Source organism: Nansenia antarctica, assembly GCF_963989245.1.
Source record: "Nansenia antarctica genome assembly, chromosome: 9".
Taxonomy (NCBI): domain Eukaryota; kingdom Metazoa; phylum Chordata; class Actinopteri; order Argentiniformes; family Microstomatidae; genus Nansenia; species Nansenia antarctica.
In genome coordinates this window covers 31,594,666-31,619,835 of record NC_137679.1, presented here as the reverse complement: position 1 = coordinate 31,619,835, position 25,170 = coordinate 31,594,666, and the positions used below count along the sequence as shown (strand labels likewise).

The following is a 25,170-nucleotide window of genomic DNA, read 5'->3' as shown; positions in this document are numbered from 1 at the left end:
ACAATGGTGATGAAATACAGGAGGTTCCCTCTGATTCGGTGTGTCCCTGTCCCACGGTAGAGGGCCTCCACGAGGGTGAACCTCCTCCATCACAGACAGACAGCAGGGAACAAAGTCAGGAAACAGCTGCTGAGGATTACTGTACGGAGACACAGTCGGACTGCGCTGAGGTGGAAAATCATGGGGCTCCAGAAACCAGAGGTCATTCTGGGGATTGTACTGAGAACGGGACAGAACGGGTCAGCGGAGATACAGGACTGGCTAGTGATACAGGCCTTCCAGGGGCTTCTGAGGTAGAGTTTTCTGAGGTAGAGTTTTCATCACTCGCAACTGACCTGGATAGTCCATCTTTATCACAGGCTACCGATTCTGCAGAAACACCCATAGACCACACAGAGGAGAGCTCGGCCACCAGTGACCCTATGGACAGTGCAGTGACAGTAGTATCAGACTGTGATCGGCCTCCCTGCACCGTGACCTCAGTCTCAGAAAACGGACTTACGGAGGGGGACGCTGGGACGACCCATTCTCTCTCCAGCGACGAAGAGGAGGACTCCTTTAGGTCCGTCACGAGCTCTTCCGAGGTCTTCCGCTTGACGGAGGACGCAGACGCGGCGGACAGCGGGGAGCGGAACCTGGAGGGGACGGGAGAGGAGGGGGATGTGAGCGACTGCCTGCCACTCGTGGACTCGGCGTTCGCCTCAGAGCTGAACAGTGACGAGACGAGAGTGACGGGCTGTGGAGCGGCCTCGCTGACCCACCCTGGCGGTGAGGCCGAGTCTCAACCGTCCCAGAGCCAGAACACAGTGGGGCTATCGAGGCCTGAGAAGGAGAAAGAGGAGGCCTCTTCTCTGGGGACTTCGTCAGAGCTGGTGTCGGCTGAGACTGAGGGTGAAGTGGCCTCGTCTCTAGAGCTGGTGTCTGCTGAGGCTGTGGCTGAGGGTGACCTACCGCTGGAGGCCACTGAGAGCCTGTGTGAGCCCACAGTGACCAATGACCTCAGAGCTGGGACTGGGGAGAACGTATCGGGGTCGGAGGGGTCACGGGTGGCTGAGGGGGTCGTGTCTGCCTCAGACACAGACCTGCAGGCCTGTGTCTTGCCATCCATTCCGGAGGGTGGAGATGGGTCCACTCTTATGGTGGGAGAGCGAGAGGGAGACAGTCTGGCCACAGGGAAACAGTCTGGCACGGAGGAGAAACAGTCGGGTGGTGGGGAGGAGAGTGTAGTGATAGAACTACGGCAGCCAGTCTTACGGCAACTCAGCGGGGACATCTACGAAACAACAGTGGATGGCGATCCCGAGGCAGGTGAGAGGTCAGGGCTGGTAGACCGTCATCGGTCTGCGACAGACGAAGCCCTCTGCCTCTCTTTGTCCCAGACGGACAGCGACGTCACTCCTGTGTCAGCGATGTCATCAGACACAGACAACGTTTCTCTGGAGGGTCCAGACTCGTTCGAGGATCTAGGGGCCAGTGATGCGGGTCTGGAGGAGGCGGTCCCAGACGCGACCTTGGACCCGGAGCCCTCGGAGACCACAGACAGAGACCAGGAAGTGTCTGAGAGCTGTACCATTCTCTCTGCCAGTCCTGTTCACGGTGAGGAAATATATTATTATTGTTGCTTTTTGTTTTGTAATCATGTATTAAATGGCCATAGCCAGAGGTGAAATTACAGTATGTTGCATTTCATTGTGAGTGATGATGGCAGTAGAGAGATCATATCCTCATTTAATGAAGATTAGCCATGCTACAGTGCTTACTTGTCATGTATGATTAGTATCCTGCATTAAGTAGCCTATAGTACGGCCCATGGCGTGCAGCCGCCATGACATGTTACATAACGGAAGATGATGTACCACTTTATCTCAGTCCCTTTTCTGCTTTTGGTAGGTTAAGCCATGCGTAATATGACAGCACTCTGGCTTTTGTGACATTCAGGCACACAGACACACACACACACACACACACACACACACACACACACACACACACACACACACACACACACACACACACACAGGTGGGGGTCATTGTAATGCATGGAATGAAGAATGGTATCAAACATTCCATTCCTCATTCCATCCTATGTGTTTGATATCACGCCGCGTTCCATTCCATGCATTACAATGAGCCCGGCCTCCGATTTCTACCTCCAACCGCCTCCACTGGCTCACAGTGTGCTGAAGTGAGGCTTGAAGTTAAAATAATGAATAAATAAGAGGATGTCAAGTGTACCACAGTGTCTGTGGTTTGCGTCATACAGAGAATAGGGTGTGTTTATGTAGCGCAGGATGTATTTAGGCCAGGCAGACCGTATCATAGCAACCGGTGATCTCATCAGATGTCCAGGAAAACAGTTGAGCTGAAAAGTCATCTCCCATGTTTTCATTTTTTCCTGTTTGATGAGAAACATCAAGACTGTAACACCCATTTTTAATACCTATTGTTAAAATTATTGGACATTACGTGCAGTGTTTCCCCTAGGTTTGCTGCCTTGGGGGGGTGGCATGGACCGTGGCATGGACCCCCCCCCCCCCCCCCAGGGGGTAAGACCCTGCCTCATACCAGCGTCATGTCCAGGGGTGTACTTGTACATTAAGCCGCCTCACGCTACGGAAACAGTAGATAGGCTCCTGCCCATTGGGCCATTAGGCTCCAGAACCATTGGTTCTCAAGGCTACTTACTTATGTGGTCTTGACTACCTGTCCACTTTCTCACCTGGTTCTTGCTCTCTCTCTCTGGTGTGCCGACACCATCCTGCTCTCTCTCATTCTCTCCCTCCCTACCCTCCTCTCTCCCTTTTGCTGTCAACCAAAAGGTAAACAAAACAGCCAGAGTATTTATAATCTAATAAGAGGCATACATTGATCCATATCAATTTATAACATAATTATAATTGAATATTGGATTGCTGTGGGCAATCCAGTCAGATAATGTCATTTTGACTTTACTCTCACCTGAAAAAAAATGGTATGTCCAACTATAAAAAACAGACATTTCCAATGCTTCAATCAACTGTCCATGTACTGTAAATATGCCATTATGGTATTACCATGAAGCCCAACTCTAGCAGGATAAGAAAGATAGTATATCTACTTTAAAAAACCCTTGTGTGATGTTCACTTTTTGGACCCTTTCGTACTGTTCGGGTCCAGTTGACCCGGGACATCATTGGGGTTTTAAAAGCACTTGTCTTGACACGGTGCTCCTAGTCCCAAGGGTGACCCATACAAGGGGGTATACTCAGGGCGCAAGAAAGCCCCAAAATAGCCCATAATATTAAAGGGCGCCTCCTGTGGGCACAAACAGGTACTGTACCCAATAATGCACAATAGGTACTGTGTACACATTCAAAAGTGCATATCTTTTGTTCTGGTGGATCTAGGGGGCTGCCCTTTGGAGAGGCTGGAGCAGAGGATGCTTAGTAACAACCCACAAAGTGTCAGACCCCTGGGAATAGGTGGGGCCGAACGACAGCATGATGAGTAGAAGCGTTTTTACGCACATGATGCCCCTAACTTTGAAAATGCAAAATCCACTATAATAAAGACCTGGGTGTCATAAATCATACTTATCTAGGAAAAATGTTAATGAAACAATGTTTTCATTGCTGTTTATTATTTTGAATTTATATTCTCAATTGAATTTCACATTTATCTAATTATAATCAAAGCTGTAAAGAAAATACAGGTGATGAACAAGAATAGAAATGAAAGAACCAAACTAAGATTGTTTTTGCCAATAGCTATGAAATACATCTCTCAAAAATGTCTGCAAATGCTGAATCACAAAACACGAACGGAATGTACACTGTTTTCACTGTCACTGTCGAAATACAGTATTATGTCTGAAAAATCCCAAATAATTCTGAAATACCACTGGCTACAATTGTGTGTGCATGGGTATGCCTGTCTACACAACACATGAAGCACAGAATGTGACAGTGTGTGTACCTCAAATGTACTTTTTGCAGTTGCTGCATACGTTCTGTACAGTGCAAGAAAATGTAAAAATGTTTACAATGTTGCACTTCAAAGGGTAAAAAGTGTGAGAGCAGACGGCTTCTTGGCACGGGAAAGCTAGAGCAGAGGTGTGTGAGTGAGTGAGTGAGTGTCAGTGTGAGTGTGTGTATGTTTCTGTGTGTCTCTGTGCATCCGGGCCTAAATGACCCGAACATCTTATGAAGGACATAAATGTGTTGGGGTATTGTAGGATGTGTATTTTTTATTTGTTTTTCCACTTTTACATGTTTTCCATAGAAAATAAGCCAAGGCCATGGAGTTTCATATTGATCAAATGTATTCTTGTACCATTTCTCACCAAGTAAAAATGTAAAACGGGTCCGGTTGACCCGAACACCACACAAGGGTTAAGTAAAATAATAAAGTGCCTCCAGTTATCTCTTTAGCTGGCAAGTGTGCAAGGAGACTAGCTCATCTCATCACCTCTGAGCTAGCTAGCTTGCTAGTTCTTTGACACTATTTACACTATGGAACTATAGTCAGACACTTTCTAGTCACGATAATAACGACCAATTTTAACCAACTTTCTCTGTCAGAACACTCAGCAATTATATTTGCTAACGTTTGAACTTGCTTACTTTCAATCTGCAGACATCACAGCCGGCAAAAACTCTCGCGTCTCGCGCGCACACTTGCGCAAAATCTTGTATTATTCTCCAGCGCGGCACAGCGCGAAGTGTGGAGATAGGTCTGGCTATGCGAGACTACGGCGGACTAACGTTACCAACGAGCCTATGGGCTTGCCACTCGCCAGATTCGGGTTGGGTGCGTTTAAAAAACGCGGATATTTTAGCCTGCTTGTCAGATGTTTGGTGTCTACGTCCGTAATAATTCCTCTTTTTTGGGGGGGCGGGGGGTTCTGTTGGGAGGGCGGCCCGCCCCCCCAAGGCAATGGTAGGGGAAACACTGACGTGATATCACTGAAATAGCCGGACTGCCTATTTTCAGAAATGTCCTCTCTCTCTCCGCTGCCTTTTTCGAATCGCAGTCAGCCACTCTCTAAAGCACAACAAGGAATGTTGTTTTAAACTGTTTTTAGATATAAAGCAAACAGTATTATGTCATACAAAAAAAAAATGTTATCTTGAATCTCTGTAGCCTGTAGCTACTCGTTCTCATATCTCTCTCTCTCTAATGATGTGACTGATAGTGGGTACTGTGTGTTCATCCAGATGTGGAGGTCCCGCCGGAGGAGGAGGAGGAGGAGGTGATGGACGCTCAGGGAGAACAGTCCTTGGAGGAGCAGGACACATCCACGGTGAGTCCCCCTCGTCGGTTCTCATCTCAACACTGTCATGGCAGAACTCCATTGTTTTGTTCCCGAATCACACTCCAGTCTCACAGACGTAGCACTCTATTACATGACGTCTCTTCCCTGGAGAGATCCCAGGAGAGATCCCCATCTTTTTTCTCTTGTAGTCTCTACCCACTTAATTGGTTTCACACACCGTAAGTCTACTCCGAGCACCCTTTTCCATGCAGCGCAATTCTTCTTCTTCTTCGGTGTATGGGTAGTTGTTTTCCTCTCCACTCCACCAGGCTCTGGGCCGAGGGGCTACCCTTTTACCACCCCGAGACCTGGGTGAGGGGCTCACCCGGGCTATATTTCTGGACACCCCTCCAGAAGCCACATCATCGTCTCGTCATCTAATACCGACAGACCATGCACCCTGTTGGGTGGGTGGTACACCGGGCAATCCAGGATAACATGGTCTGCGGTTTGGTCCTCTGTGCCACACTCGCACGACGCATTTGGGGCAAAGCCCCATCTGTGCATTGATGAGCGGAAACGCCCGACGCCGGTCCGGAGACGATTGAGCCTCACCCAGGATAGCCTTGGCAAGTCCATCCCGAGGGGCTCAGGGCCGGCGATTGGGATGTGGTCGCAGAGTTTGGAGGTGTTAGCCTCCCACTCCGCGCGCCACATATAGTCCGCCCATCCTGCCGCACTGATGTTAAGATCTCTGCATTGCTGCCTGAGATCCTGTGCGGCAGGCACAAATGGGTGTCTCGACTTGAGACGCCGGGAGGGCTCCGCTGTTATAGTGAGCCTATCATGGAGCAGATGGTTATTAAGCTCCACGGCCCGGCAGGCGAGACGTGCTTTGGCTCCCATGCGGCGGAGGCCTGCGGGCTGGATGCCTGCTAGGATGGGAAGGTTGTCCACGGGGGTAGGACGCAGGCATCCTGTCACAATGCGCAAGGCTTCGTTTATAGGCGAGTCGATGAGGCGGGTGTGGGCACTGCGACACCATACTGTGGCGCAGTATTCACTAGTTGAATAAACGAGGGCTAGGGCTGCCGTGCGCAAGGTCCTTGCGCCGGCGCCCCAGCCCGAGCCAACCAGTCACCTCATCAACGCCACACGAGCTGTTAACTTCTTGCGCAGTGACTCGAGGTGTCGGCGAAACGTGAGCGTCCTGTCCAATGTCACGCCGAGATAGATTGGCTCAGCAGAACATGGCAGGGGAGTTCCATCTAGGTGTACTCTAAGCTCACGTTTAGCCTCCCTGTTGTTAAGGTGGAAGGCAGCCGACACCGTCTTTGCCTCGCTAAGCTTCAATCTCCGGAAGTATGCCACTAGTGTCTGCATGTCCTGGCTCAGAATCCCCTCCACAGACTGCCAATTTCCAGCAGAGTACACCACTGCGAGGTCGTCTGCGTAGGCGTACTTCCGCGAGAGTGTGTTGGGCAGGTCATAGGTAGATATTATAGAGGAGGGGGGCCAGGACCGATCCCTGAGGGACGCCGTTCTTAAGGCGTCGAAGCCTGCTTAGCTGTCCGCAACCGGTGGTGAGGGTAAAGCTGCGGTTACGGATGAGCTCCATGATCATTCTGACCATGTGCCTGTCCGGCAGCAGGCGGAGCAGCTTGCAGGTGAGGCCGCGATGCCATACGGTATCGTAGGCAGCCGTCAGGTCTATAAAGACGGCCCCGGCCTTCTTTTTTGCCGAAAAGCAATCCTCGATGTCTTGAGTCATAAGGGTGACTTGATCTACGGTCGACCTCCCGCGTCGGGGGATGCATAACAGAGAGATGGGACGGTAACTCTTAGGGTCCCCTTCAGGCTTATTCGGTTTAGGGATCGCAACAACAGCAGCATGCAGCGCAATGATGGAACCTTTTTCCTAAGGATCCCGATGACATCATAGGTGGTGAAACATAGGAAGTGTTGATAGATGAGGTTGTCCATCCCCAGCAGCCCAGGGCGGGGTGAGGTGGGGCGCTGGTGGAAGTGCCTGATGAAATTCAGGATACATCCATGGTGAAAAGGCCAGGAGGCTGGAGAGCATTAATAATCTGCCCTCTTCCTGTGGGGGAAGTCCATTCTCCCCCTATCCCTTCCTGCTGACCGCGGCCCTGACTACTCCCTGGGTCCTCTCCTATGAGCAGAGCTGCTATCCCTTCCTGCTGACCGTGGCCCTGACTACTCCCTGGGTCCTCTCCTATGAGCAGAGCTGCTATCCCTTCCTGCTGACCGCGGCACTGACTAATACCTGAGTCCTCTCCTATAAGCAGAACTTTTATCCCTTCTTGCTCACTTCAGCCCTGACTAATACCTGGGTCCTCACTACCCCCTCCTGTGAGCAGAGCCCCTGCTCTGAATCTGTTACAGACAGGCAGCCCTATCTGAACACATGTAAGTGATCAATCCTCTCTGGGAGGCTCTCCTTCTGCATGTTGCTGACTTACAGATTCCATAGCAGTCCTTGCATTGCTTATTCCTAGGCCTTCTATTGGATGTGGTTTACGCCGTGCTAATGACTCCTTCTGCCAGAGTACCAGATGTGAATCTGAACATAGCTCCGATCATACAGCGGTTTCTCCAACAGAGGGCGATGCAACCTTGATGTCTCTATTTGAAGTTTTTTTAAGTGAACCTTATTGGATGATGTTGTTAACATGAAGAGAATTAATGTCCTGATATTTGATCCTGTTGAAAATCTCCATCTGCTGGTAGCATCTGCTGAATGAGTTTTATACAGGTAGGCTGTGTTAGTGGTAGCATCTGCTGAATGAGTTTTATACAGGTAGGCTGTGTTAGTGGTAGCACTGCTGAATGAGTTTTATACAGGTAGGCTGTGTTAGTGGTAGCATCTGCTGAATGAGTTTTATACAGGTAGGCTGTGTTAGTGGTAGCATCTGCTGAATGAGTTTTATACAGGTAGGTTGTGTTAGTGGTAGCATCTGCTGAATGAGTTTTATACAGGTAGGCTGTGTTAGTGGTAGCATCTGCTGCGTGAGGGGTAAGGTAAGCCGTAGCCTGGGAGGCTGCTGGGGAAAATGTGGAAGTGTTTACTCTATGAGAGGTCAGGGCAGAGGGGGGTGGGGCAGAGGACTGAAAACAGGAAACCATGTGGCAGAGTGTGTGTGTGTGTGTGTGTGTGTGCACCATATGTGTCTGATGGCTCTACTGTGTGTGTGTGAACGGTGAGCCTTTGTGCATCGCATGTGCATGAGAGGGAGTGAGAGAGAAAGAAAGAGAGAGAGAGAGAGAGAGAGAGAGAGAGAGAGAGAGAGAGAGAGAGAGAGAGAGAGAGAGAGAGAGAGAGAGAGAGAGAGAGAGAGAGAGAGAGAGAGAGAGAGAGAGAGAGAGAGAGAGAGAGAGAGAGAGAGAGAGAGAGAGAGAGAGAGAGAGAGAGAATGAGGGTGGGGCGGGGGCTTGAGAAAGGGAACATTTAGCGGGGCTAGTCTGTCACTTTGTCAAAATTCCAGGACACGTGATCGAGCACTGAGCAGCTTTCCAGTTTGAATAATGTGGAAAGAAAGAGTAATGCAAGCTGGAAAGTTGTTAGGAAGGTTAATGGGTTTCACCTCACAAAGAGAGAGAGAGAGAGAGAGAGAGAGAGAGAGAGAGAGAGAGAGAGAGAGAGAGAGAGAACAACTGAACGACTACAATGTCTTGATCCTGTACACACTTTGGTGTTATAAATGGTATATATGGAAACACTCACGCAGGGAAGTTTGTTTTGTATTCCCCTCTCAAAACGCACAGCACTCAATTTCCTCCTGCAGTCTTTGCCAAAACGAACTGTGTGCTTTAATGCTCTTTTTCTTTTTCCTTCTTTTTTTCTGTTTGTTTTTCTTAAATCTAGACCTCTCTTTGGCGTGGTAATGCAACTGCTCCTGGGTCGTTTGGTTTTACAGTTTGATGCAATGTGGCCTCAAGAGAGACAACTGTTAGTCAGGGAGGGTCTCCAATTGAAGGGAGTGGGCGGGGGGTGGGGGGGGATTCTGTTTTCTTTCGTGACAAATGTGTGAGACTAGTGTCAGGATAGTGCTGGTGTCCTCTCAGCTGGCAGCACCAGATGACAGATGACGACGCATACCCTCTCCCAACTGCTTCCGTTTTGGGGACAATAAGTTCGAAGAAGAAGCTGTCTGTCCAGACCTCCAAAGGTACAGTGTTCCGTCATGTACTGTACTGTCACTAGGCTCAGCGGCCATTACAGAGTCGCCCTGTCATGTCACCGGTCTGGCCTGGACGCACGCAGCATTATCACTCTGTCCCAGTGGATGGGACTTTCCTGCTGCCCAGGAACTGAGCTCATAGCTGTGATTCACTTCACTGTGAGAGTCTCAGACTCAGTCTCTGTCTCTGGGATAGAGAGAGGAAGAGGGGGGAGTAGAAGGGGAGGGAGGGGAGAGAGGGGTTAAAGAGAGAGAAAAAGGGGGGGAGAGAGAGAGAGAAAAGAGTGTGAGTGTGAGAGAGAGAGAGAGAGAGAGTGAGAGAGAGAGAGAGAGAGAGAAGAGAGGGGGAGGGAAGGAGGAGGGAGGGGGGCTGAGCCTGAGAGGGGTTGGTTCACCACACAGATGTGATAGATTAGTAGGCTCTCTCTCAGTTTTCCAAAGCTTCAACCAGGACACTACTACCCCTCAGGACTTTTCATGTTGGATTTTACCCTTCTTTTGTGCAATAACACCTCTGTGAACCTGGGACAAATATGTATGAACGACACAAGAGGAGGTACAGTCTATGTGCTAAGGGGGAGAGAGCTGTGGATGTAGTTTTGATAAAGGTATGGATTTGTGTATTTTTCTTTCTGTATAGTCAGCACCATCGCAAAAAAGCTGCATAACTGTATGAACATGTCAAGGAATACACAGTCCAGTAGATGAGATGAGTATTGATCACTGAATCGAATTACTAACATAGTAATTGCTGAATTCCATTGCTTGGAGAAAAGAAATATACACGACTTGAATGATAAAGTTTCTGTCATTCATTTCATGTTTCTCATGAACAAATCGTTTGTCAGATTAAATAAAGACATGTGTGCATTCTGAGTGTCTGCGTGTGCGCTGCCTGCTATCCTCTGAGTTTAAAGTTGAAGTTGCAGTATGGCACTTCACCTTGAGTTTAGCTGCTAGACGGGTCACTGTGTCTTGACTGAAGAGGAGTGGATTACTTTGGTGGAGTTTGTCATTGGCTGTGTGATGAAGACTTAGAGAGCACCAGTGAGCTCAGTATATGTATACTTGATCTATGGATGTTTACATTGGAGGATGGGCCATACTGTAGTACGTAACGCAGTCGATTCAATTCCACTAAAGCCACGCATCTCTCTTTGGACAGCGTTTGTATGACATTGTCTTAAGTTGAGTCATGGAGGCGTTTCATGTCCGTCGGTGTGAACACTGAACAGTGAACCTCTGAGACGTGACATGGAATGGGAGGTAATGTGAGGTATAAATAAGATCTAAAGTGGTGTTCTCTGGGTCGTGTATCCTGCTGACAGACAACCCTGAGAGCACGGTGACAGAATTAAGTCGCCAAACACGCATTCCTGACAGAAACACATTGTTGTCCTGCGTCATGGTCTATATGTGTTCTTGTTGTCAGGGAGAGGGATGACATTTGAGACTTCGTCCACACCTTGTCTTTACTTTCATTGGGCTAATGACGATAGAGACATGATAATGAGTCGTTTTTGTTGTTGAGACAGTAGAATCGATCGCTTTTCAGCCCAGAGTGTTATGATTGGAGGAAGTGGGCCCCGAGGCATTGGTCCATCAATGGGCATTCCTTCCGGGGGCGTTTGAGAGAAAGCCTTACCACTCCCCCTAATTAAGTGAAATACTAACTACTCATACTCTGATACCTGTCTCACTGGCCTTCAGCCGCCCAGAGAGACAGAGACAGAGACAGAGACAGAGAGAGAGAGAGAGAGAGAGAGAGAGAGAGACAGTCAGAGAGAGAGAGAGAGAGACAGTCAGAGACAGAGAGAGAGAGAGACAGTCAGAGGGAGAGAGGGCAAGGGCTGGTCGCTGGATGAGTTTGGTTCGGTGCCGCTCTGGGAAAGGCAGCTCTCTCCTAACGGTTTCTCTTGGCTCCCGGCCGGGCCTGTCTGATGGGAACGGGCGCAGGGCCAAGTGACTTCATAACAGCACGCCTTTCACCTCACATCTCTACTCTCACACCTCAACCACAGCCTCCCTCAGCCCCGTCCTGTACACCACCGTTCAAACCAGACAGACAGACACATGGTTACATGATTCCAGTTGCTATAGGGACCACCCATTGTCTTGGGACAGATAGCGACAAAATAGTTCACACTGTAGTTTGTGTGACGCGGCTGACAATGGCAATGGCAGTCCCCTAGTAACTGTGGCCGTCCTCAGGCCATCCTCAAATCACAGTTGATTGATTATATGCTTATATAGAACACAGCCCTAGATGATGTGATGAAATGCTTAAAAAGTGCACAGTTGTGCAGGAGCTGAAACCACGGCAGCCGTACGCGCGGCGCCATCTTGAATCAAGTCTCCTCTGGACATTGTCTTCATTGTCCAATGGCCTCAGCGTTGCCCCTGGCAACTGGCCTTGTCCACTGTACCCACTTAGACATGGGCATGTTCCAAGGACTGTGCCCCCCCCCACCCCCCTCCCTCCACCCCTACTGGGTGAGTCATCTCAGCCATCCATTGAGAACAACTCTCTCTCAGGCCCCTTTATTTTTAAACCATATGTGTTTTTATTGGGCACATTTTAGAATGTTTTGCTTCCGACCAAACCCGCTGGCATTCCTTTCCTTTTCAGTTGATCCCCTGGCTCTCCAAGTATGCGTCGTGAACAGCACTGGTGCCAGATCGCAGACGAGGGAGAGAGAGAGACAGAGAGAGAGAGAGAGAGAGAGAGAGAGAGAGAGAGAGAGAGAGAGAGAGAGAGAGAGAGAGAGAGAGAGAGAGAGAGAGAGAGAGAGAGAGAGAGAGAGAGAGAGAGAGAGAGAGAGAGAGAGAGAGAGAGAGAGAGAGAGAGAGAGAGAGAGAGAGAGAGAGAGAGAGAGAGAGAGAGAGAGAGGAGGGAGGGAGGGAGGGAGGGAGGGAGGGAGGGAGGGAGGGATACGTCTCTCTGGCTGGCTGGGTTTGGGTCTGGGTCTATGCTGAAATCTGGGGGGGACATGATTTCAGCATAGAGCGTGAGACTGATTTCTCATCCTCTTCCCTCCCTCTCTGTCAAGAGGGCCTAGTCTCTGATCAGGCTAGGATGCTCCAGGGCCTAGTCTCTGTGAAGGAAACATCAGTAGAGTTCTCAGTTTGAGACAGACAGGGTGGACAGGGATGCTGTGTGTGGGATCTGGGCTGGGAGGGAGCTGTTGCCTGTTGTTCTATTTTGACCTGGTTGCAGGCAGGGTTTCAGTCTGTAGTCTGTATTCCACCCAACGATTAAAAACACATACTGTAAGGAAACCGCTTGGCTGACCCATGCTCCCATCCCATGTTGTTAACCTGCTCTGTGTTGTTGTGTAAAATGTATTAGACCCCTATACTTTCTTTTATTTCTTTTTTTGTTTCTTTTTATTTTACTCCTCTATCTTTTCAGTTTGTAAAGCGTCTTTGAGTGTCTACTGTGTAGAAAAGCGCTATATAAGTAATGTATTATTAAAAATGAGGTTTAAGTAGGTTCAGGTGGGACACTTTAAGTGGAATGGTGCAGGGGACGGACAGCTGATTCACATGGCAGTAAAACATCATTAAACATCAGCACAAGTCTCAGGGACAAGGCTTAAAAGAGCTGAGTATGCAACACTCCACCATGGTTAAACAGTGTTGGCTGTAAGAGTTACTTATGGGTTGTCCCACCCATACACCATCCCAGCCTCCATCCGCTTGGCAGCTCTGTATTTACCTACCTATGTGTTGATAGAATGGCCTCCCAGCTAATGTTATTTAGCATTTTATGATGTTTATTAGGCCAAACCTAAATGTACTACCATTTTCAGTAAACATGATTAAACCGACCTAAGTGTCCTGACTGAATTTTCAATTAGTGATGATTAGTGAAGTATCAGGGGATAATGCACTCTCAGAACTAGGTCTAAACCAATGAGTATGGTAATTAGGTGAGGGCTACTTTGATCCATTTACGGTCCCCATCAGCAAAGCCATTTCCAAAGCATTTCCAACAGAGTGTTTTTTCCTGCCGTGTCCTGCATGCATCCCTAATCTCTCATCATCAGTGTGTTTGTTCTCCTTTGCAGCGGCTGTTTGATATCTGAACACTGTTGTGGGGACTGGACTGAGCAGTTGGTGCGTGTGTGTGTGTGTGTGTGTGTGTGCACGTGCGTGTGAGTGCGTGTGTGAACATGTGCGTCTTTAGGTACATGTTCATGTGTCTCGGTTAGTGGAAATGTCTGTGTGCTCATGTGCACTGTATGTATAATTGATGTGTGTGTACGTCCCTGGGTGTGTTGTGTTTGTGTGTGTGTGTGTGTGTTGGGGGGGGGGGGGATCAGGCCTGTATGTTGGGGCCTCTCCCCAGGACAACAGAGGGTAGTGTTCTCTCTACCCAGGCAGAGAGGCAGGGAGGTAGGCAGGCAGGCAGGGAGGCACGCAGGCAGGCAGAGAGAGAAGGAGGCAGGCAGGTAAGCCAGGCCTCAGAGCCACACAGAGGCTGCTCAGTGCTGACACATCCCTGGGCCAGAGCCATCAATAGTGTGCTGTGTCGTGGTAATTGCTTCAAAACTGTGCAGGGTCCACTGCTCAGGGTCTATAGGGGTGTAAACACAATTAGCTAGCTACAGGCCAGAGGGGGAAATCTGAGCCGCTCTCACGTGCTACACTTCAGCGGTGATACCCGCACATCAGAGCACTAGTACTAGGGACATTTGACCCCCACCGTGTGACTACCTCTCTCTTTCTTTCTTTCTTTCTTTCTCTCTTTCTCTCTTTCTTTCTTTCTCTCTCTTTCTTTCTCTCTCTCTCTCTGTCTCTCTCTCTCTCTTGCTTTCCATCTATCTCTCCCCCTCTCCCCTCCCCCCTCTCTCTCTCTCTTGCTTTCTTTCTCTCTCTTTCTCTCTCTCTTCAGATAAGACTCTTTGTTGACTTTGTTGATCTTCACCCCTTGTTTTTTGCTTGCTCTTCATATTTCTTGTTTTATTTTTAGACTAAACAATGAGCTCTTTCACTCCTACCTATGTGAGATCTTTGGTGGTATTCAGCCCAGGAATCTTTTTCTTTCACAAATTGGAGCTCTCTGGAAACAAATAACCAAGGATTTGCGGTATACATTTCTTGTCTCTCTTGTCTTGTCATCCCTTCAGTCTGTGTTCTCCCTTCACCCGCTCTGTCAGATAGAAGCCTGAAGAACATCAAAGCAGCAAATTAGTCATTGAAGTTACGACAGCTGATTTTCTTATTCCCCCGAAAGTCCTCTTGCTGTCAAAGTTCCTTTTGTAGGCAAATTTCGACGTGTGCTTTGCATATGGCAAGACAAGGCTTCCACTTGTTTTTTATTCGAAGCTTCAAGCACCATGATCTATTCTATGTAGTTGTGATTTGACAGCCTAACAAAACAGTTTAGGGTGACACGCTCAAAGTTCAAGTTCTCCTCAAAACCTCTCGGTGTTCATCGAAGCTCACCCTCACTCACACATTCTCCCCAAGCTATTGTTCAATTCTCCTCAGCATTCAGATCTGTCACTCAAATCCACCACCCAGTGTTGTCCAAATTGTTGAAGCCTCTATGGTGGCTGAGAGGCGAAGAGAGGCTAGGGGGAGGATAGGGGGAGGATCGGGGGATTTTGTGGGTTTTTTGTTGCTCACACACACAGCTGTTGCAGACCCTCAGTGTGTAGACACACACAGACCACAGAGGAAGCCTAGCCCCACGGCAATCTCTCTGTGTGTGTGTGTGTGTGTGTGTGTGTGTGTGTCGGAGAAACAACGACAGCCTGTCTGACCGCAGAGATCACACTCTTTGCTGAGTGTGTTTGCGAGGGGAATGTGTGAGAGGGGGGGAGGGGGGTGTGTGTGTGATGCACTGATGAGCAGGTTTAGATGACAGATTGGGACAGACGTCGACCAGGGAAGAAATGGCAACACAGAATTTGAATACTCAGAAAAGGATTTGTTGGATTGAAAGTCGTATACTGTATAAAGTTGCAATGAACATGAATAGTTAAAGAGTCAATTTGGGAACTCTGAAACAGCGTGAGTGGACGCACCATGACCTGATGCTGAATAATAACAGCTCATTGTCACAGCCCTCTGTTTCGTCAGGGTGCATCATAGTGGACCTATTTGTTTCTGGGGGAGGGGGGACAGTCACATGAATGAGTCTGAGTCTTGAGCCTGTGTGTGTTCCTCTTTTTTCTGTTCTCAGATCCACAGAGAGAAGGAGGCAGTCTTCCCAGAAGCCTTCTCTCCTCCTCAGACACACACGGACACTGCTGAGAAGAGGCCGAGCTCCGACGCCACAGGTAAGACATCGGCTAGATGTTCTCCCTCCCAAGTGGGTCTACTGTTGCAGGTTCATCAGGACAGAAATCGGAGGAGGGCTTGTTGTAATGTATGGAATGGATTGAGGAACGGTATCAAGTGTTTGATACCATTCCACATTCCATACCATTTGTCATTCCATTCCATTCCATGCATCAAGTAGTAATGCATGGAATGGAATGTTTCATACCTACATTGTTTGATACATTCCATTCCATTCATCACAATGAGCCCGTCCTCCGATTTCTACCTCCACCAGCCTCCCCTGAGCTCAATGTAAAGCGATGGCCTGGCATCTTCGAATCAGGCAAGAAACACACTTTGCTTGTTTTTGGTACTTTTTGTGTTTTCACACTCCTCTGAAACCACGGAGGATGAACAAGCCTGTACAGCAAGCGCTCAAATTGTGTGCCGTGTCATCAACTCCCACACAGTACGCGGGGAACGAATCCCATTTCCGAAAGTGCCATCCACCACTGCCTCGATCCCCTCGACGCACACACACCGACTGATTGATCAATCTCCTGAAGAGAGGCGGCAGAGAGAGAGAGAGACCGCAGGACTCTAGAACAGAGGCCTCTATTGTGACGCTCAGAGACAAGCCACCATCTCATCTTCCTCCTGCTGATGTGGGGAGGGGGGGGGGGGGGGGGTGTTCACTGTAGCTGCCAGGCCCCAGAGCCAGCAGAGTGAATGGTGGTGCTGTGCCTGGGCTAGGCTGTCTGTGTGAAGCGTCCTCTTTCCCTCTGCAGCGGCTGGGGAGACCCACACCAGGCTTTTGAAGTGGAAATGTCCGCCCCCCTTGCCAAGCTAGCTAGCAAGCTAGTGCCTCTCGCTCTCTCTTCTTCTCTCCCTCTCTCTCTCTCGGCTCTCCCACTCTCTCTCTGTAGCTCTCCCACTCTCTCTCCCCCTTCCCCCCCCCTCTCTCTCTCTCCCTCTCTCTCTAGCTCTCTCTCTCTCTCTTTCTCTCTCTCTCTATACCACCTCCCTCCCCCGCCTCTCTCTTTATTCCCCCCCTCTCTCCCCCCCTCTCTTTCTCTCTCAAGTAGTTAAATAGCCATTTCCCCCTGGCTGTCATCTCTCAGACAGTAATAAAGTGAAGAGGAGTGTCTTCAGATAACATGGCTGCCGCGTGTGTGATGAGAGAGTGGCGGTGACTCGGAGAGTTTGCAGATGAGACAGCGGCTATGAAGTGTGAAGTTCGGTGGCTCTATCTGCAGTCTGCGCACAACATTCAGCCTCGATTTGCCCACGCTGTTTTTCGGCCTGACCAGCCCCTTTGATGAATGCGTTTGGCGATGCGGGGGCATGTTTGGTCTCTGATGTTTACACAGCGTCTCTAACGGTGACAGTGTCTCTAACCAGAGTTAGTTTAATGACCAAAGTCTTAAAGCTTTTGCTGTCATGCTGTAGCTACATGACTGGCGTGTCATAACTGGCAAGCCAAGGCCACGGCGATATTGTGAAGGTTGACTTAATCTGTATAGCAGAATGTTTGTACGCGTGGGCGTACTGTACCGTCTGCACTGCACTGAGTGGTTCCTTTTTAGCCAGAGCAGAAACTGAACGAAGTAGAGGCTAGAGTAGCTTTAACAGTGTGCAGCTGAGGAGAGCTGAGGTGATTTAGAGCTGAACCCTGCTCTTTTTCCCAAGAACAGACCCCACGACTCAGGGATTTAGGTGAGGTCTTCCACACCACCTGTGTGTGTGTGTGTGTGTGTGTGTGTGTGTGTGTGTGTGTGTGTGTGTGTGTGAGTGTGCGAGTGTGTGTGTGTGTGTGTGTGTGTGTGTGTGTGTGTGTGAGTGTGCGAGTGTGTGTGTGTGTGTGAGTGTGTGTGTAAGTATTTGTGTATGTGTGAGAGTGTGTGAGTGTGTCTGTGTGTGTGTGTGTGTGTGTGTGTGTGAGTGTGTGTGAGTGTGAGTGTGTGTGTGAGTATGTGTGTGTGTGTGTGTGGGTGTGTGTGTGTGGGTGTGTGTGTTTGTGTGTGTGTGTGTGTGTGTGTGTGTGACAGCTGTCAAAAGCTCACACTCCCTTGCCAGTTTTCCTGCACAGATGTCACAGGGCCGAATCCGAGAAAAGGCTGTGTCTGTTGGTTAACAACCCTCCCTGTAATTGACCCAGAGCCAGCCAGGCAGAGACTGACAACCTGCTACTGTAGGAGCCATAGGGACCCTCCTTGTGACCACAGAACAGACATTACCATAAGGACTGGGAATGAAAGGGACACCCAGGATGACACAGTGACAGAAATGAAGTAGATGGCATACTGGACACACACACAGACATGAACATACCATTTATGTTGTGTGTTTGTGTTTTTTTTTTTTAAGAAAGCCTAATGTTATTTTTTAAGTGACCAGTTTGTTGTTATTGAGTGGCGCAATGCCCGCTGGGATGATTGTGTGTGTGTGTGTGTGTGTGTGTGTGTGTGTGTGTGTGTGTGTGTTCAGGCGCATGTGTGTGTGCGTCCATGTGTGTGTGTGTGTGTGTGTGTGTTGACGGATAGTCAGGGCCAGAGATACAGTATAGACCACTTCTTCTGGGTCACATGAGACGAGGGATGTTCCGTGTGGGAACAGGGTGACTTCCGCTTTCTGACAGGAATAGAAGTGCTCAACGATACCAAGCAACACACTTAGAGGACGATCTCATCCACGTCGCACAGTACCAAACTACATAAGAATATGCTGTTTCTGTGTCAGAGGTTCCTCTTTCAAGTAGGATAAGGATGGTTTTTTTCATCTACTGACATGTCCCTGTGTCGCGTGCAGTAAGGCAACGCTGTGTAACATTTTCAAGATTTTCATAGAGATTCAGTCTTTTATTCAGGGTTCCTGTGCTGGTCTTAAAAAGCCTTAAAGTCTAAAATCCAGCAAACAAAAATTCAAGGCCTAAAGGTAAAAAAATTAGGTGCTAGATCTTAAAAATGTGATCCTGCAAGGAAATCAGTCTGACCACATTTATTTAAATTAATCAAGCTGGAACCCCAAAAATGCTAATTCGCTTCCTTTTTTGTCTGTATGGCAGTGAAATCCCTAATTTCATCACCTCGAGGATGACAAAAAACTATCACATGGTGTCGCAAATAGGTCTAAAATGATATTCAAAGAGGTCTAAAAAAAGATCTAAAAAGGTCTTAAATTTGACTTGTTGAAACTCGTTGGCTTAGTTTTAATACCTTCATGACATTCATATGAGGTGAATGTGACTGTTCTGTGGTAGACCTGACTGTTGTGTGTCTGTGTCATAGACTGTTCTGTAGTAGACCTGACTGTTGTGTGTCTGTGTGTCTGTGTCATAGACTGTTCCCGGTCCTCAGTGAGCCACAGCGTCAGCAGCTCCGCCCCTCACAGGGACTCAGGCAGCGACACAGAGAGCTTCTTCAGCACCGGAGACCCGGCGGAGGACTGCGTCTTCAGGAAGGTGAGACGGCCTCAGGTCACAGCCTGGTCCACAAGCACAACAACTGCCCTTCCTGTGGCCTTTTTCATAACTATGTATAATATAATAATATATGGCATTTAGCTGACGCTTTTATCCAATGCGACTTAGATTGCAGTGAGTGCGTACATTTTTCAGTATACGTATATGGTCCCAGTGGGAATTGAACCCACAACCTAAGCGTTGTTAGCGCCAGGCTCTATCACAGAGGACCAATTGTGATAACTCTTTTAGTACTACACAGGTTATTCATTTACTACTGTAATATTGACTGAATGGGGGAAAAAAACCCATGTTGTTTTAATCATGAAATATGCTTGTTTGCTGTAGATTACAGCCTTGAGGTTAATTTCCTTTTGTGAATGTATAAGCAAATAATACTTGTTATACATTATGCTCTCTAAATACATGTTAGAGAGCATAATATGTATTATTATGGCAGATATTATCTGGTGAGGGCTGATGTGTGAGTGTGTGTACAGCTCTCAAGCTCTGAGACCTTGGGGTGGGGGGGTGACCTGGGGGTGGGGGGTTCTGCTCTGAGGTCATGGGACTGAGAAGTCAGGCAATAGAAGTCAGGCAATTCTGACCTCAGCCCCCTCCGTTCTCAGAACCACCCCCTGTTTCCTCACACACGCATGCGCACGCGCTCGCACACACACTCACACTCACACTCAGGGGAAGTCATCTCCAGAGCACATGAATGGAGAGCTTTCATCCTATGTGGGCCAACAACAGAACCAGTGTGTGTCCCTGAGTCTGAGGCCTTCTCCACCTACTCTCTCTCACACTGCAGCTGCCCAGCACAATGGCCTGAATTAAATATCACACCTACAAAGCTGTAAACTGGATTGTGTGTGTGTGTGTGTGTGTGTGTGTGTGTGTGTGTGTGTGTGTGTGTGTTTGTGCGTGTGTGTGTTTGTGCGTGTGCGCACACATACAATCTGTTCCCACGATTACTGGTTAACCTTTGTTGTCTGCTACAACTCTCAACGACTTAAATATGATCACATAAGCCTGAGTAACATGCCCTTCCTGTCAACCCACACACCATTGCTCCACACGATGTCTAAAGACCTGCCACTTCTGCAATCGGTCTAGACCTCAAATTCATTCGTGTCTCCACCGATGACGGTGAAAACAAGTCACAGACTTTATCGCTCGATCTCTGACAATTACAAGCAGGATCATTGCTTGGCCTATGTATTTGTATTTTTGGCAATAAATCAAATCAAATCAAAAAAACGTTAGTGTACTACCGTAGACTTTTCTCGCACACTGGCAAAACGACCGTCAACATATTTTAATATATGCCATTTAGCTGTCGCTTTTATCCAAAGCGACTTAAGGGCTCTGCACACAGCGTGCGATTTCTGTTGCGCGTCAACGTTCCATTTTGAAGTTTGAATGGAAGTCTATGAGAACATCGCATTTACCCACACACGGCCCCGATTTTAATCGCACAGCGAACATTCGATTCCATTCATTTTGAATGGGACAAAGCACACGGCGTGCGAGTTTTGTCGCACTGTCAAATGAATGGAATCGAATGTTCGCCGTGCGATTAAAATCGGGGCCGTGTGTGGGTAAATGCGATGTTCTCATAGACTTCCATTCAAACTTCAAAATGGAACTTTGACGCGCAACAGAAATCGCACGCTGTGTGCAGAGCCCTTTACATTGCAGTGAGTGCATGTATTTTCCGTAGTATATATGGTCTCAGCGGGAATCGAACCCCCAACCTAAGCATTTGTTAGCGCCATGCTCTACCAACTGAGCCACAGAGGACTACCCTTTTTCCCCGGGAAATGTACTTTTTCATGAGGTTCCGCTCGTTTAATTGGTGTGTGTCTTTGTGCCCAGATCATCATAAACTCGTTATCCTCTACCGAAAGCGTTTCTTCTTCATTGTAATTCAGTGCGGTGGGTTGTGTGCCATTCCCAGGGAGCATCGAGACATGCTTCATCACAGTAACATCAAACATTATTACCTAGATTCAACTCCCCGAGTGACTTGTCAGACAGTGTCAGGATTCAGCTGTGTTCTCAACATGCCTGGTGTAGGTCACATGAGTAACTGTTAATGGGATTCACTGGTGAGTTTTCAAGTGAGCATACGCCAAAACAAAAGGAGGAAGATCGACACATGATTATCGATTTGACCTTCAAAACCTTCTTTTGAGCTTACTGCGTTGTGTGGGATTTTCTCTACTGTTCACATATCACATGACCAAAACTAAGCTACTAGCAAGTAGCTCTCTCTCTCTCTCTCTCTCCCTCTCCCCCCCCCCCCCCCCGTGTTCCTCTGTGGCTCAGTTCGTAGAACATGGTGCTAACAACTTTTAGGTTGTGGGTTCAATTTCCACCGGGACCATATATACTGAAACATTTATGCACTCTGCAATGGAAGTCGGTTTCGATGAAATCGCTAAAAGCTCCCCTCTCTCTCTCTCCCTCTCCCTCTCGCTCTCTCCTCTCTCTCTCTCTCTCTCTCTCTCTCTCTCTCTCTCTCTCTCTCTCTCTCTCTCTCTCTCTCTCTCTCATGAGTCTAACACTCCTGTGTTCCTCCCGTCCCCAGGGCGATGACCCAGTGACCGGGGGCGACAGCACCAGCGAGGTGTCTGTGTCCTGCTCCTCCACAGACGACGCAGCCAGCGTGGGCCTGGCCAGCTCCAGCCCCGAGAGCTGTGTAGAGGGCCCGGGCCTGGGCAGGGACCACCGCGACCGCCTGGCCCGGAGCTGGAGCCCTGAGGAGGCCGGGCAGACACGAGCTACAGGAGGTGGAGGAGGAGGAGGGGGAGGGGGACAGACTGAGGAGGAGGCTAAAGACAGGCTGACGGAGGTCCCCCGGCGCTCACCTGTCATCCGCTCCCTGTCTCCCTTCCGCCGCCACAGCTGGGGTCCCGGGAAGAACACAGGGGGAGAGGCGGAGATGAGCCAGCGCAGGTGAGCCTGTGGGATGCGGTGGAGGGGGCCTGGGGGTCTGGGGAAGTGCTCTATACAGCATTCTGTACACACATGTTTGATTTTCTTCAAAACAACCCACACTGTAAGTGGTGTAGCACACTAAGGCGCGTGCCATATCATTGCAGGGTCCCCGGTTTCATTCCGGCTGTCGACATATCCTGCTTATCCCTAAAAACATATAAAACACACAAAATCAAAAACACCCAGAGGATGCAGATTCACTTCTGTTGATAACATTCATTTCTGTTGATAAGATAACCCTTGGGGAGCATGCAACGCCAAAGATGCTATTTGAGAAAGCGGTGAAATTGGGAGGACAGTACAACATTGTCTTCTCACCTATCATCCAGACACCTGGGGGTATTCCATGAACGCCGCTAAAGGAGAATCCAGGCTTATTTTGATAACTTTCGCAAAGATGAATAAAAGAAAATCTCAGGAAGTCTCAGGAGACTTACCGAAAATAAGCCTGGATTCCTTTAGCGACGTTGATGGAATGCCCCCCTGGTGTTATCCTTGTTTACTGTTGATTTGCAGTGAGTCAGACTTAGCTGTGCTCTTTGGAGCACTGTTGCTTTCCAGCCTGAGGGAGTAGTCAGTAGTCAGACTTGAAGGGTTGTCTCTAATCCCCTCTGGGCATAGCTGTCCTCCCACTTCTACTGCTAACAGCTGTGCTGCCAGTTGTCCTGTGTGTGTGTGTGTGTGTGTGTGTGTGTGTGTGTGTGTGTGTGTGCGCGTCTGTATGTGTGTGTGCGTGTGTGTGTTTGTGTGTGTGTTTGCGCGTGTGTGTGTGTGTGCGTCTGTATGCGTGTGTGCGTGTGTGTGTGCGTGTGTGTGTGTATGGGGACAATCCGGTGTGTACATAAACCTTTTCCCACTGATCCAGTAGGAGAACGGTTGCTTTAGCCGTCTGCTGAAGGTTGCGTAGAGAAATGAAACGTCACCCTGTAACTTCCCCCTGTTTGTTTCGTTGCTCCTTCTCACTGAGCGATCACAATCACATGAAACCAAGCTGTTCCACCCTCCTACTGTACATGACCGATGGTCCGTCAACTCAGTGATGTCAGGCATGCTGACTTCTCATCATGTCTACACATCTCAGGGATTCATTTCATCTCTCGTGTCTCTCGTGCTTCACTCATCATTTTCTCCTCCATCCTTTTCAGTTCTATACGGAGTCCTGGCGAAGGGAAGTCGACATTTCATAGGAGAAGGTACTTATATAATGTGTAGATACATTGGATTGACATTGCATGAATGGATTCATCTCTGTAATAGTACAACAGCCGTCAGGAACGGCAAGCCTCATTTCAAGAACAACACAGGTAGAAATACAGACACTAAAAGCACAGCGTCCTCCTGCTGGAATTCAATGATGCTTCACCCTTAACTTTCTCTCTCTACCATGCCATTGATTTTACCTATCCCAATATCTCCCTGTCCCTCTCCACCTCCACCTCACCCCCTCCCACCTCACCCCCTCCCACCTCACCCCCTCCTCCTCCGCCTGCTTCCTGCCCTGTCAGTATGAGCTGGTGTCCCCCTGAAGCTCCCCTCAGTCCAGGCCTGGATGTGATTAGTTGTCTAAGGTACTGTGTGTGTGTGTGTCAGTGTGTCTGTGTGTGTGTGTGTGCGTGTCTATGTGTGTGTGTGTGTGTGTGTGCGTGCGTGCGTGCGTGCGTGTCTGTGTGTATGAGCGTGCGTGTCTGTGTGTATGTGCGTACGTGTCTGTGTGTGTGTGTATGTGTGTGTGTGTGTGTGTGTGTTTCTGTGTGTATGTGTCTGTGTCCTTGTCTGGGTAATGCCTGGCAAACGACACAACCACCCTCTTTGAATGAGACACTTTGCATGCTCCCAGATTTGCATAGTTTCTTTGTGTAAGAGAGAGAGAGAGTGTGTGTGTGTGTGAGAGAGGCTCCCTTTTTGTTTACCTATGCCCTTTCCTTCTTGCTTCGCTCAGCTCCTCAACTCTCCATTAGACGCTAACTGTACATTACAGCAGCACGAACCGCATTGCTAAATACATACCGCCGTAGACCTTCTGAAATAATGTGAGAGTTAATTAACGGCTGCCTAGAATGACCAGTATAGTAATCTACGTGAGCGAGCCAGAGGCCAGGTGAGTGGTGCTACTGTGTCATCTCGTTCAGTCATCATTCGCTGTTATTTACCGACGAGAAAATGCTTTCGGATGAGCTCGAGAGTTATAGTGGTAGCATAAAATCCATCATGTCAAAATCTCTGAATTTGAATCTCATTGCACATCTCTCCCACTCTTCCGTTCTGTCTCCTCATCTCCATACCTATAGACTTACATAATGGGGTCCCGTTATATTCAAAGCCCTTATTTACAGTAGGAGATCAATGTAATTACCGTTGTAAATCTTTCCTCTGATGTTCATACAGTGCTGTATGCTGATGCCTTGGAATTGATGTTGACGTTGGAAGTCACTTGTGACAGTCATTAACTGTAAATCTCCCTCCTGGAGAGGGGAGAGAAATGATTTATCAGACTGCTTAAGCACACAGCAGTTAAAGCTGAGAGAGACAGAGAGGGAGTGAGGGATGGAGAGATTGAGGGATAGACGGAGGGAGAGGGAGAGGGGGTAGGGGGAGAGAGAGGAAGAGAGAATGATAGAATACTGGGCAGAGTAATAGATATTTACCCACTATCGCTAGAGAGACGGGCTCAGTCATCGCCTTATAGTCTCTGTCCACCTTGATACTATTGTCTCCAGGGGAGGCTGGTGGAGACAGAAATCAGAGGACGGGCTCATTATCTTAAGACACTTAGATTTAGATTTAGTCATCTAAAAATGAATTAGACCCCTATACTTTCTTTTATCTATTTTTTTGTTTCTTTTTATTTTACTACTCAATCTTTTCAGTTTGTGAAGCGTCTTTGAGTGTCTAGAAAAGTGCTATATAAGTCTAATGTATTATTATTATTATTATTATTTTATTATTATTATAATGGAGGGAATGGAATGAGAAATGGTAGCAAACTTGGTACAATT

The 25,170-nt window shown here is 48.5% G+C and overlaps 1 protein-coding gene across 3 annotated transcripts in view; it reads left to right on the top strand.

The window, feature by feature from the left end:
* The first annotated feature begins 1,060 nt into the window (after positions 1 to 1,060).
* LOC308164902 (A-kinase anchor protein 13-like) overlaps positions 1,061 to 25,170 on the top strand; it is a 46,431-nt gene continuing 22,321 nt past the window's right edge. For 2 of the 3 annotated variants that reach the window (XM_080538965.1, XM_080538964.1), the window contains exons 1-7: positions 1,061 to 1,596; positions 5,196 to 5,281; positions 15,629 to 15,725; positions 19,047 to 19,168; positions 21,765 to 22,132; positions 23,320 to 23,367; positions 23,680 to 23,742. In XM_080538965.1, coding sequence (XP_080395091.1) covers positions 1,137 to 1,596; positions 5,196 to 5,281; positions 15,629 to 15,725; positions 19,047 to 19,168; positions 21,765 to 22,132; positions 23,320 to 23,367; positions 23,680 to 23,742 — 1,244 coding nt within the window. In that variant the 5' untranslated portion in view covers positions 1,061 to 1,136. The remainder of the gene's footprint in view (positions 1,597 to 5,195; positions 5,282 to 15,628; positions 15,726 to 19,046; positions 19,169 to 21,764; positions 22,133 to 23,319; positions 23,368 to 23,679; positions 23,743 to 25,170) is intronic. The other variant, XM_080538966.1, reaches the window with a different exon arrangement.